Here is a 14,346-nt window from a genome sequence, read left to right on the forward strand (position 1 = left end):
TTAATTTATTTTTTAAACATTGTTTTTCCTTTATTGATTATTTTATGTTTTTTTGTATACTTCAATACTTGAAACGATATTATGCTCAGTAAGTTTTAAAAATGGTTATTTTACTGTTTTTAATATATATCTTTTAAGAAAAAACAAATACAATAGAGTAAATAAAATAAAAAATGTCTTAAAATTTTGTTATTTGGTTATAAACACTCATTGTGTACCTGTATTTTTACAGTAGTATTTTTGTGTATTTGAGCGTAGGAATCGTTAATTTGATTAACGCGAAAATCAGGTTTATATGAAAATTTATATAAAATACTAAGAATACTTTTTAGTGAAAGTAGTTAGTACTATAGAGAAAAACGTATAGGTATTTTCTATTTTGATAAATTCTTTAAGATAAAATAAATGTTGTTTCAATAATTACAATATAATTTTATATTTCAAAATCATTATCAGTTTTATCTGAACTCAGATAAATATAAAAACACTAATCTAAAAGTATCAATCAGATATATCCACATGGATTTTAAAGAATACAATACATAAGGTTTAGGTACCTATAAATACATGTTAATATATTAACATGTATAGGTATATATTATTTTCTGTTAATCTATTTAAAAAATAATATTATACATAATATGAAACATTTAATTAAATAATTCATATAAGATGAAAAAAATAAAAATCAATGGATTTGTTGAATATTGTTGAATTCCGTTTAGGGTGTAGACTAAAAATAATATAAGAGTATATTAACTAAAAATATAGTTACCTTTAAATAATCTTAAAAATTGTTAGATTTAGTTGAACATTTTAGAAAAATAAAAATAAAATTTTTCATACCCTTAGGTATCTACGGTAAATAAATATTTTAATTATTCCAATATTTGATCTCCAATTGTCATCACGGATAATTTCACACATAAGACATAGCCATATAGGTATATCATGTATTATTAACTTAATGGTTTATAGATTTGATGATGATATGTTGAAAAATAATTTCATGAATTTTAGAAATTGTATGTAGAATACATTTATAATAGTAGTATTCCTGTAAATAAATTAAGACCAAGAAAAATAAAATGTATTCATTATATATTAAATCACTTATGAAACGCACGCTATATTTGTAGAAGTATAAAAACGTCACGACAATGGTTCATTTTTTTTCATAGTCTCCTGAATGACATGAAAGACATTAATAAAAACAGACATCCCAAGAACATAAAATACACACTGTAGATCAAAAACTGAAAATATATAATATTGAAATACTCAAGTTGTAATTTAACATAATGATGTAAGATATTCGATTAATATTTTTACTAATTTAATATGCTTACTAAATTAGTTTTTGATAAAATTCTGGTTTTCATTAAAGAACTGTTTTACTTAATTTACCTACTCACCATATATTTTACGTAAATATATTTAACAGTATAGCTATAAATGTAGGTACTTATTAATTAATATTATACAATAGAATATAGCCAATATAGGTACCTATATTGTATAGTATTTTTTATCAATAACCTTACGCTTAAAACCTTGTGATTATATAATATAAATATTAATATAAGACGTCTAACCTGTTGACAAATGTCGAAAGAAAATAATTTATCTTCAACGACGATAACGGTGAATATAATAATTAAAACATACGCAATAAATTTGTTAAATCCAAATATTAAAGCATAACAATTCCTTTTCAACAATTTGGCAACTTCTGCACTAAAATATAAAAAAATATTTGACATTTATACCGACAAAATATTAATCAGCATTAACAAAACATAATACATATACTCTATATGTATATATTATGATTTACTTGTTACTATATATAATAATATATATATTATTCAAAACAAAAGCAAATTAATTTTCATAAAAATAAATTTTTATCACTGGCCACTGTATTATTAACCAAAATAAATGATTAGTGTTACATTTTGATTATACCTTGATATTGTTGCCATAGCCTGATATGCGCAACAGAATATTATATAGTATGCATACGACTTTGTTAAAGATTTAGTAATAGAAAGAAAATATAATATGACTCCAAGTACCATGGCTACCATTGCCATTATAATGTATCCATACTTGTCCCAATCTCCATTAACTCTTCCAATCGCATATATAGCAACAGCGCCTCAATAAATTTGAAAACAATAATATCAATATAATATAATATAAATAAAAACATTTAAAAACAATATATTCATTAATGAAAAATCAATATATGACATATGTTATTAAAAATAGTTTAATAACATTTAAATCTTAGTGTTAACTGATATATTTTTAACTCACGTCTCTAATTGTATAAAGGTATATTTACATAAAAAAAATCGCATTTGCTTACTTAATAGTGTGGCTAATGATTCAACTGCACCGTTTAAAGAATTTTGTTCACTATGCGTTTCAATTTCTTCCCAATGAAGTTGGATATAATGGGAAACCTAAAAAAAGTCGGTCTTACTCTTACATAAAACTGTGATTAGTTGTAAAATAATAAATTTAATAATAGCTATTGCATAAAATGAATTAATTTAAAAAAATTAAAAATATTTACCAATACATAACCACTAAGTGACAACGACCACCAAACTGACCACCTAAATACGTTTTCATCCGTATATGCTACATTAAAATCATCCCATAGCTTTTGAACAACTTCAGAGCATTCCATTTTTAAAAAGTATTTCTGTATTTGTACAGCCAACAATGTCATGAATATTATATTATTATTACTTTTACTTAGATATTACATTTTACACACTTTTATATTATTTTTATCTAGATTCACATTAGTAGTTTCATTGATTTTTGTTTGAATAATTTTTTCATTATCACTTACAAATACATCCAAAACGGATTCTTGTTCTTTATAAAAATATAAACTAAACTTAATTGGTGGCATAAATAATGACCAGATCGTAGTTAAAATCATACCTATAACAAAATTGTTAAGTGCAAGTTAAAGTGTAGGTTGGTACTTGGTACTACAACGTAATATAATAAATTTTATGACACTTATAAAGTTATAACTATTTAAAATTAATCGTCAAAATATATTTATTATCAAGTATAATAGGGATAATATATGAATAATTTTTAAGTGTGTTAATTTTTTTTTAATATTTTTAGAAATATTTATTACTCCTTTGATACTCTTTTGAATGTTACAGAATATGTTTTTAATTTCATATTCCTAAATAGGTTATTTTTTCAATAATAATTTGAGGTTATTTAGTTATAATGTATTAATGTATATAAAGTTATTAATTATAAGTATTATTTTACTGCGGGATTATTCTTTACTTTGCCAGTTTTAACGGAAATATATTCTAATTAAGAATATGAAATTAAAAATATATGTAATCATTTAAAAGAGTAGAAAAAAATAAAATAAAATATTATATTTTTTTAAATATTCCTATTATATTACTAAATACATTTCGGACAACGTAATAATTTTTAAAAAAAATCCTTCAAAAGAATCATCGTATACCTATTTATACACTAACGAATTATAATTAATATGTTAAGAAAAATGTATTTAAAAAATTATTTATACTAGTACAATGCTTTTATATTTTTAATTTTTTTTTTTTTGCCCAACATTATTAAAACTAATATTTAAAACAACATAAAAATTAAAAACTATTTAAATATATACTATAGTATTTACTCACCAAGTATGCTTAAATAAAGTAAATATACATAGTTCACAATATTATATGATATAAGAACTTGTGATATTATACCACAACTACATTTTCCAATCATAATTGAAGTTTTTACTATACTAATAGCAATCTGATACTGATCTTTGTTTTTAATTTTTGCAAACATATATGTATAATATGAAACTTCAGCTGCTCTAAAAAGCATTAAAAATATTTGACTTGACTAAAAAATAAAAATTTTAAATTTTAAACGTGCATGAATTTGTTAGGTAAGAAAAAACAATTCCATTATAAGATTTAAGAGTTAAGTAAGTATACATACTTTCAACAAACTTATTGTTGGAGATCCTAATAGTAAACTGTAAGACATTATACCAGATAATCCATTTAAAATTATTATTGGTTTGTATTGTAGATAATCGGTAACGAGGAATATGATTACTATGAATAACACGCTAACGTAACTACTCACTGGATAAACCTCTTCTCTAATCTATATTAAAATTATAAAATGAGTTAGGTATACTTAATATGGGGGTAGCTATAAATACACTTTAATGCTGATTTTATATATACATATATGATATATTATGTATCTACAGAATTACAGTATATTTTTGAAAAGATTACAAAAAATACCTAACAATTATAGCTTTATCGACATTATTATTAAGTAGGTACAAATTAATTAAGTTATCTAGTTGTATAATAATAGTAGTAGTTTTATATTACTTTATAAATTAATGAAGATAGAAGAAAATCATAAATATAAATTTAAATAAAAAATCTTAAAAGTATTACATGCATTCAAATTCAAATTTAAATAATAAAAAAAATACATGTAGATAGATATTATTTGATATTGTTTAATATATTTACATAAAATATAACTTAATAACTTATAAAAATAAATTTTAGGTACAAATATTTTATAAAAAATAAAATAACAAATTCCTATATAAAAAAAAAATGATGCTTGAATAATAATTTTTAGTCTTATGAGTTAGGACTCACTCACTTACTGACAAAACTTTTAAATGTCGTACTAATTTAATTAAAATTCTACATACATTAGATCTATTAACATACGACCTAGTCTATAATAATATGAATGATCATATAAATGATCTATTTCTGTTGGAAAATTGTTTGACAAACTTATAGATACCAACATGAACAGTGTTATATGTTATATAAGCTTTTAGGTGAATCAATATGAAAGCTAGAAAATACCAAGATTCCGTTTAAAGCTTAAAAATCATTGATTTATGAAATTCAAAAATGAATAAATAAATATTAGGGATACCATAGGAAATATTCATTGTAGTAAGGAGAATTGAGACACGAAGGATCTCGATTTTTTGCCTAGTAAAACAACAGCCATGAAGTATAGGCACCGATACAATTTTGTGATGTGGAATGTTCATTTAGTATAAAGTTGTGTATGTATAACCTTGGTTTACTATTGGTGAACTTACTGTTTTAATAGTGTATTTTTTTGGAAGAAACGTGAGATACTTAATAATAAAAGGATCTATTGGACGGAATTCTCGAAGTATGACATACACTGAAACTATTATGCATACTTTTTTCCAAGATTCCATATTTAGTTCTGAAATCAAAATCATAATTTTTTTTAAATTTTATTCAAAATTGGTTTAATGCAAAATGTATTGTTATTTTAGATTTTTGATTATTATAATAGTAAAAACTAACTATAAGTACTATGTTTATTGTTTTATTGTTTATAAACAATTTTTCTATAATCATACCTTAGTTCTTAAGATATGTATACTACTATTTTAAAACCGTGGTTTTCATATAAAGAGGGAACCATGAAATATTTTAACTACCTACTATATTAACACTATTTTGTCCATATTTTTGGACTAGTAATACTATTAAAAATAATATTATATTTTTAACTAAAACTGGTATATTTTATTACTTCCTTTAAATGATTAAAAACGATAACATGAATTTTAAAAGTGAATAATTTCATTATTTATATTATTGTACATATTTTAAAACTCAATGCGTATGTCAGCTGGACGCTGGTTTCAATGTTTTATAGGTTTCAATAAATTCGTTAATGTCTACATTGTATACTAGTTTCTCAAGCGTCTGTAACACTGGTGGTCAAATGATTTTGTCATGGTGGAGGATGTGGCGTAAAAAATAAAACAACATTTAATACATTAACATTATAGTGAAATATAAATAAATTTAATTGTTGTAATAATATTAAAGAAAAAAGCCATGGGGTGATCTATCTCCCTCATCACCCCGTTTGTTCGCCACTGCTGTAACACCTACTGTAAAACAGATTGATATTAACTTGCTCGAACATTTTTTTAAAATTTTCTTTATAAATAATTAGTGTTATCTACATATAATTTATGTACTTTACATATCCTTTATTTTTTTATTTTTTGTGTTTTTCAGCACCTTGGTGGCCTATTTTTATAGCTATACATTTTGATTTTTAAATGTAAACCTATAATTTTAATTTCATAGTTAAAAATAAAATACTTTTTTAAAAATATTTATACATAAATACAAAATTACAAAAAAATTACTCTTTTCGAATTATTTAATTTATCTTTGTTAAAAAAATCAAATATGATTATAAATATAAAATATAAAATATTGCTAATATAATTCCAAAATAATATATTATATTAAATTATAATTATGTTCATGGTTAAATAAATAATTTATAATAGTGGGCATTGTTTAGTTGAACTGTTTTATTATTATTTTTTTAAATAGCACATTTGCAATGATGATACATTGAATGTTAATTATACCTACTAATATTTTAAACGTTTGTAATGTAGGTATCTACTGACTACTAGTATTTCGTAGCTATACTATAGGTATACTTACATTTAAAGTATATTTAATTATGAAAACATTTTTTGCATATCACCCCAGTAAGTTATTATAATGGGATATTAGTACAATAAAAATAATATTAGGTAATTGCAGTTTATCACTTAAACGATTAAAATTATTTAAACAAAAAAAAAACATTTTTGAAATACGCATATAGGCAAACTACAATTTACTAATTTTTCAATTCAATAATGTATCACGTGTTATAATAATTGTTAATTGTTATATTATAATATCATTCAAATGTTGTAGTACACATTTGCTAAACAAATTTTCAAACTGCATTAAATAATACGCACTTATTTTTTCCTACACCACACATTTTATAACAATTAAAATAATATATTTCAAGTATATTGTCATAGTGTATATGAAACGTATACTTAACAAAAAACGTATAAATTGTAATGGGTTCGGTAGATAGTATAAACTATACTGAACAAGTAATAATCAATATTTTTGGCCTTTGCAAATTTAACTGTTGCATTTAGCGTTTTAATATTTATTCACCATTACAATTTTAAGTTAGTTACAAAGTAAAATAAATAAGTCATGCTATTATAATTCCTGAAATGCGATAATATTATATAAACTATACATTATAAATTTAATATAATGACAAAGATCAACAAATTTGCTAAATGGTCCATCCAATAAAATGTAAATTTAGCTATATTATACTTTATAATTTGGTACTTATTTTATGTACCTATACAACAGTACTATCTACTAAATTTCAGTGACCATCTTAATTTTCTCTTAAAAATTAGATATACTAGAATTACAGAACACGGGAGTTGACTATAAGAGGCTAATATACATTTTACCATACTACGACATTTTATTATTATTTTGTACCTATATACTATCCAGATCTACTGACACTATTAAGGACTTCGAATCTCGGACTGCGACGCAGAATTAAACTTATTTAATAATTCATTTCAATATGTTATTAAATAATTTTATTGACTGCCCCGATTTCCTAATAAATAAATAAATATTAACATAACTGTATAAGTCAGTTCAATACCTATGCTAGTAAGTAGATAGTAGCACACGTTCGACAACTTCTTCAATGTAGATAATTCTATTAATATCATCATTAATTATAAATACTTTATCAATTATATTTATGTATACTATTATAATAGTAGGTATGCCACTGCCCACTTGGCACCTGTAATACCGCTTCAGGTATTAGAGGTAAAAAAGACAAACGAATTATAGACTATAGTCTGTGCACGAACCAACAATTATAAATTACACTCAACTTTTAAGTATAAAATTTAATTTAATTAAAAAAAAAAAAACGTTATCTAGAACCAATTTTTGTTTTGCAATAACTATAATCAATAATAATATTATAATATATACCTAATTTATTCTACATAGTGAGTTAATTCAAATTATTTCCAACTATTGAGCAGTTTAATTATGAATAGGTACCTATATAGCGCTATGCATGCACTATATGCGCATATAAGAACTATAACTATATAATACGAATCACGATTGTCTATATTTTTATCATAATAATTCATAAACCTTTTCAATTTTTAATGGTCGGCATTTATGGAGTCACGTTAAAAAAAAAATCATACACTTATCGAATAGTTTTAACACCAACGATGGAACTTATTAGTTTAGCGCATCTGCTCGTCAATATTATTTTTATATTCAGATTTCAGATTCAAGGATACAACTAGAATTCACAAATATAACAATTGTCAATAACACATGAATTTTATGTCATCATTCTCATTGGTATATTGCATGATATTGCAAGTACAATTAAACAATAATATTTTAAAATACGATTACACACTTACCTACTTATTATAATATAAAATGACTATATGATCAGTTGGACCGTAAAATAATATTTAATCGACACGTGTACCTACAGTTCAAAAGTTATTAAAATATTGTTAATTTCACACGCGCGGGACTTGAAAACATAGTGACAGTGACGACGTTTGCGAGTTGAGTTGTTTACGTCGGTGTCGTGTCTGCTGAACAAGCGAGTAATTACACGGTGGAAGATACTTTGAATTTCCCTCGCCGTTTCAGTAACGATTTCGGTTGACAACAACCGTGTTACTGGTAACCTACTACCGAAGTTTGTAAAACAACAAAGATATTCGATTCTTTGAGGTTATGTTTCATTATCACTCAGTTTTTGATTAATCATTTTGATAACGTAAAAGAAAAGCAAAATAATAATAATCGTATTCTCGTCCTCGCAAAAGACGATTAAACAATTAACATTAAACATATTATACATTTACACTACTCAAAAATTTGCAGTATTAAATACGAAAATTTGCAATGGAAGAAATTGGTATTGTCTTGCCAGAAAGGGTATGTATTTAGTTTTGCAAAATTCATATTTATAATAATTATTATACTGTTATGTACTCGTATTATGATTATAGTAGTATCGTTTATAATATTCTTCGTTTCTAATTGAACACAAAGCAATACATTATTTTATACTTATTTTTCCTATTTCGAATAATAATATTTATGATAATATATACTTATTACAATAATTTTATAATCATTTGTGTGTCGTGTATGATTTACTGTTTTCTGTTTCCTAAACATACACATATATATGTTGTAGTTAATATTCTTATTACAAAATATATATTTAAATATTGATAAAAACAACATTTGTTAGATATGTTCATCAAATATAACAGACATGTATGCATTGCTTCTATATAATGTATCTGTATTCATTAAGTACCTAGTTATTTGATGTGTAATAGATTTTAAAAACCAATTCTTTGTAAAATTTACTAACAAATAAGTTATCCATTTTTACCTCTTTTTTTATGCAAATTAAATGTTTTTAAACATACTATTTCCAACTTATAAGACAAACGTATAATATGTTAAAAATATTTAAAAATTAAATATATGTTATATAATTTAAAATGGTCAAGTTAATGTATTTATTATTACAGGATGATAGTCAAGACGCTAAACCCACTCTTCCTAATTTGAATAATGTAGAGGCATGTTTAGACAGTTTGGACCATTATTCTAGATACAAGGTAAATTTCAGTTTTTAATTATAATACTTTATAATATAAAATTTATTAAAATATAAATATCATTATTACATTATTATTACTTTATTGAAATATCTAGCGCTTACAAAGGTATTTGGAATTTTTGACTGTACAAGAAGAATATATTAAAGATGAACAACGTAATTTAAAAAAAGAATACTTACACGCACAAGAAGAAGTAAAACGTATTCAGAGTGTTCCACTTGTCATTGGTCAATTTTTAGAAGCAGTCGACCAAAATACTGGTATTGTTGGAAGTACTACTGGGTCAAATTATTATGTACGTATTTTGTCAACAATCGACCGAGAATTACTGAAACCATCTGCTAGTGTTGCATTGCATAAACATAGTAATGCTTTGGTTGATGTATTACCTCCAGAAGCAGATTCCTCTATATCTATGCTACAAGCAGGTAAGTTATCTTATTATTTATAGTTTTATTTAGTTATCTATATTTTTACATATAACAATTATTATACTTAAAATTGTAGATGAAAAACCTGATATTCAATATGCTGATATTGGAGGTATGGATATGCAAAAACAAGAAATTCGGGAAGCCGTTGAATTGCCACTAACACATTTCGAACTATATAAGCAAATTGGTATTGATCCACCACGCGGTGTTTTAATGTACGGACCTCCAGGATGTGGCAAAACTATGTTAGCTAAAGCTGTAGCTCATCATACTACTGGTAACTATAAAATTATACTAAAAATATAAATTAAATCAGAAAAAATTAATTTTATTTATGAAAATGTAAAAACTAAATACGTTGACAATCATTATAATTATATTATTTTATATTATAGCTGCTTTTATTCGTGTGGTTGGTTCAGAGTTTGTGCAAAAATATTTAGGAGAAGGTCCACGTATGGTACGTGATGTTTTCCGTTTAGCTAAAGAAAATTCCCCTGCTATAATATTTATTGATGAAATCGATGCAATTGCTACTAAACGTTTTGATGCACAAACGGGAGCTGACCGTGAAGTGCAGCGAATATTACTTGAACTTCTTAATCAGATGGATGGTTTTGATCAAACAACTAATGTTAAAGTTATAATGGCTACCAATCGAGCTGATACTTTAGATCCAGCTTTATTACGTCCTGGTCGTTTGGACCGAAAAATTGAGTTTCCATTGCCTGATCGTAGACAAAAGCGTTTAGTATTTTCAACGATAACAGCCAAAATGAATCTCAGTGAAGAAGTTGATTTAGAAGATTATGTGGCCAGACCAGATAGAATTTCTGGAGCTGATATTAATGCTATTTGTCAAGAGGTAATATTTATATTTTGTAATAATGTTTGGTTATCACTTTATCAGTAACTACCTAAAGTATTAAATATTTTTTTGGTAAACTCCATTCTGTTATTGTAACTACCTTAGGTTTACACTATTTTATAGTTATATTATTTTAATACAAGATAATATTAGTAGTTGTATCCAAGAAAACTTATAGCTTAGGTAAATAAAATAAAAGGATTGTACAACAACTAACTAATTTCATATAACATGCATTTTTGAGTCTGTAGTCATAATTACTGAATTGAGAATACTAGAAAATGATATAGGTAGTTGCTATAACTCAAGGGTTGGTAACCTTTTTTACCAACACGGGCCATAATTTTTTTCAGTTTTTCATTGAGGGCTGCTTACAAAATTAAAATATTAAAAAATATAATTTATTATTTATATATATTACAATGTATAGATTATATACGGTTAGGTTACGTTCTCGCTCATAGCTTATCTCGTGTGCAGAACATTGTTATATAATAGTCATGGTTACATTTTATTTATATCAATTTAAGATATAAAATTGAAATTTTAAACACCATGAAATATATTTGAAGGGTCGCTTTAACTGATAAATACCTAATTTTTTAATAACAATTTTGTCAATATTAAAGTTTTCTCTTATGAGAAAAAAAAGTAACAAAAATAATAGTAGTATTCAATTATTTTTAACATAATTGTTTATTTAATTTTTTAAGTGTATTTTCCATGTTTCTACATATATTCATATATAAAAGATTAGTAGATCACTTACTAAGCTTAAGGAAATATAAATGACTTAGGTTAGGACGGTTTGGTAACCAATTATTAAAAATTATGAACATTGAAATCGATCATACCCGTATTAAATAATATGTATTTTATTTTGTAGGCTGGAATGCATGCTGTACGTGAAAATCGTTACATTGTGTTGCCTAAAGATTTTGAAAAAGGTTACAAAAACAATATCAAAAAGGATGAATCAGAACATGAATTCTACAAATAAATATAAACAAATAACAATGAACCTGTAATTTTATTCAATTCAGATACATTATTTTTTTTCTAATAAAAACAAGTTTGCGTATAATTATTCCATTTTCTAATTTATTAGTTATATTAAAAGTAATTAATATAATTTCTAAATCAATTTAAAAATATGTATTTTTATTTGTTTGTAATATTTTAATTAGAATATAATATAGTATATAATATAAATCTATAACTAATTTGTTTATTTTTATTATTATTATGGTATGTTGTAAACAAAAATAATTCAAACATAAGTATTGTACTAATTAAGCTAATAATAAAGACCTAGCTTGATAACTAAACATTATATTTATTTAAGATAATTAAACTCATTATGATGTTTAATGGTCTTTAACATGGAATTTAGAAGGGTGGAAGGCATGTAGCACATAACTTTGGTACGATGTGGCATGTCCATGACCACCTCCATCACCACCACCATAATTGCCGTGTGAGGTGTAAAGTGCTTCATTATCTTCAACTTCTTGTAAGTCACGTTTCCTTATAGTTCTAGAGTAAGCAGTTGCTACCATTGAGATGATAAAAATAACAAAAAATATCTGAAAAATAAATTGTTTATTGTGTAAATTAATTTATCGTTTTAATATCCATGTTTTTTTATAAAAAATTTTATATGTGACAAGCTGACCACTCATTTTTATTTAACATAAGATTTTTTCAATATAAATTTACATTGTTATTGTATGCTCATTTTAAAAATTTTAACTACCTCAATGATTTTTTTAAACAAATGTTAACGCATTATTTTGTTTTTTACATTTAGTAACAAATTGCATTTTAGTATATTAATTTACATTTGGTATTTTAATTGTACATTAAACAAAAACCGATTTAAGAACTTAAGCAGTATGCTCAACTTTTCTGTTATAAATTATAAACAAAATATATTTTCAACTTTGACTAATTATGATTAGTAAATACAGTTTTTGACATTAATATTAATTAGCAAAATAATCTTTCATCTAATGATTAGGCTTTGGCTATAAACATTATTTACCTATATTTAAATTTATAATTACATATACAACAAATACCTAGATATTTTCCATGTATAAATATTACTATATTATCTACATTTTGTGAGATATATTCATATATCTTAATCATATCTTGAATCTGTGTTATGTATGAATTCCTACTGAAAATTAAATACTGTAAGTAAAAACTATCAACTATATTTTATATACTTTTAAATTTTAATATACCTAGTAATATATAATATTTAAATATATAATATTAATTTGAAAGTATGAAACACTCAACAATTTATTGTTAAAGAGTATTTAAAAAGTGTGCTAATATAAAAAAACTAAGGTGATCAAATTTAATAAAAATTGTTTAAGTACAATATTTAGCTCAGCAATAAAACATATATTTACTACCTACTTATTAATTATTTTATTATCAACATTTGTCTACTAATTTAATCTTAAAAATATGTAAATTCAGAACAGAATATTTGTTTAGAAAATTATTGTCCATACCTTAAGATAATAATTGATAATATAGGTAAGTTAATAGATAATTTGTTGGTTTAAATTGTATTTCAATGAATAAGTTCTAAGTAGGTACTTAAGTAGCGTAATTTAAAAAAATAGCATTTGGACACACTATACTATTAGGTAGGTACCTACTTATGTAAAATAAAATAAAATCATTAAAACATACCTGTTTTGTGTTCATAATTTAAATGTTAATATTAATTTTTCTCAATATCTATGTGTTTATGAAAAGCAGTTGTTGTATCTTGAGTCACAATATTCAAACTATGTACAAGGAAAAGTGAAAAATCCGTTTATATAACACAATCGCCTACCACCACCTCCACCACAACCGCGACACCACCATCGTGTGACACTCGAGTTTTCCGATTTTTACGGTTTGATTGGTATAATAATGTAAGCGTATTGGTTAATATTAAACCAAAACCCAACTGCTTTCTCTGTACATATACTAACATGGCCCATAGATAAACAAATATTGATTGTTTTTTATTTTCTATTTACGCACTATAAAGTATATACAAATACCTGTCCTACCTTTTGATTATTAAATGTAGGTAACTCATGACTTAGAATATTATCAATTAACTTTTTAATGAAGCGGGTTTATTTTAAATATAGATGATTTATTGTATGTAGTTTCAGAATGATAAATATCAAAATTGCTTATACTTAGCCACTTAAGTATACTTGTAATGAAAAAAAAAAAATTCTCGCAATATAATAATTTAATACGTAAAATTAGATACCTACCTAGGATAATAAATTGATTTACTACATACATTTTATCTATAATTTGACGTATATAATGATTGTACGATTTAAATG

General features: G+C 24.0%; 2 protein-coding genes across 2 annotated transcripts; one reads left to right on the plus strand and one right to left on the minus strand.

Moving 5' to 3' along the window:
* Nucleotides 1-734: 734 nt before the first annotated feature.
* On the minus strand, nt 735-8,633 carry LOC132929849 (thiamine transporter 2-like). Its single transcript, XM_060995457.1, has 11 exons — nt 8,432-8,633; nt 5,180-5,313; nt 4,024-4,194; nt 3,708-3,924; nt 2,792-2,964; nt 2,585-2,716; nt 2,375-2,471; nt 1,969-2,161; nt 1,596-1,737; nt 1,127-1,256; nt 735-1,057 (listed from the first exon to the last, which is right to left on the minus strand). Exons 2-10 carry the CDS (start codon nt 5,303-5,305, stop codon nt 1,176-1,178), a joined length of 1,332 nt encoding a protein of 443 aa, XP_060851440.1. The 5' UTR covers nt 5,306-5,313; nt 8,432-8,633; the 3' UTR covers nt 735-1,057; nt 1,127-1,175.
* Nucleotides 8,634-8,799: 166 nt separating this feature from the next.
* Nucleotides 8,800-12,188, plus strand: LOC132929848 (26S proteasome regulatory subunit 6B). The gene is made up of 6 exons (XM_060995455.1): nt 8,800-8,963; nt 9,575-9,664; nt 9,762-10,095; nt 10,175-10,378; nt 10,497-10,966; nt 11,856-12,188. The coding sequence occupies exons 1-6, from the start codon at nt 8,931-8,933 to the stop codon at nt 11,967-11,969; spliced, it is 1,245 nt and encodes a 414-aa protein (XP_060851438.1). The 5' UTR covers nt 8,800-8,930; the 3' UTR covers nt 11,970-12,188.
* Nucleotides 12,189-14,346: the final 2,158 nt, after the last annotated feature.

Source organism: Rhopalosiphum padi, chromosome 4 (genome assembly GCF_020882245.1).
Source record: "Rhopalosiphum padi isolate XX-2018 chromosome 4, ASM2088224v1, whole genome shotgun sequence".
Taxonomy (NCBI): Eukaryota; Metazoa; Arthropoda; class Insecta; order Hemiptera; family Aphididae; genus Rhopalosiphum; species Rhopalosiphum padi.

What these genes read in the sequence shown, in the direction of transcription:
- LOC132929849 (XM_060995457.1), bottom strand. Translation starts at nt 5,305, where the DNA reads ATGGAATCTTGGAAAAAAGTATGCATAATAGTTTCAGTGTATGTCATA. An exon ending in AAAAATACACTATTAAAACA is followed by an intron (nt 4,195 to 5,179) that starts GTAAGTTCACCA and finishes ATTTTAATATAG; the next exon opens with ATTAGAGAAGAGGTTTATCC. An exon ending in CTTTCGACATTTGTCAACAG is followed by an intron (nt 1,257 to 1,595) that starts GTTAGACGTCTT and finishes ATATATTTTCAG; the next exon opens with TTTTTGATCTACAGTGTGTA.
- LOC132929848 (XM_060995455.1), top strand. Translation starts at nt 8,931, where the DNA reads ATGGAAGAAATTGGTATTGTCTTGCCAGAAAGG. An exon ending in GTATTGTCTTGCCAGAAAGG is followed by an intron (nt 8,964 to 9,574) that starts GTATGTATTTAG and finishes TTATTATTACAG; the next exon opens with GATGATAGTCAAGACGCTAA. An exon ending in TATATCTATGCTACAAGCAG is followed by an intron (nt 10,096 to 10,174) that starts GTAAGTTATCTT and finishes TTAAAATTGTAG; the next exon opens with ATGAAAAACCTGATATTCAA.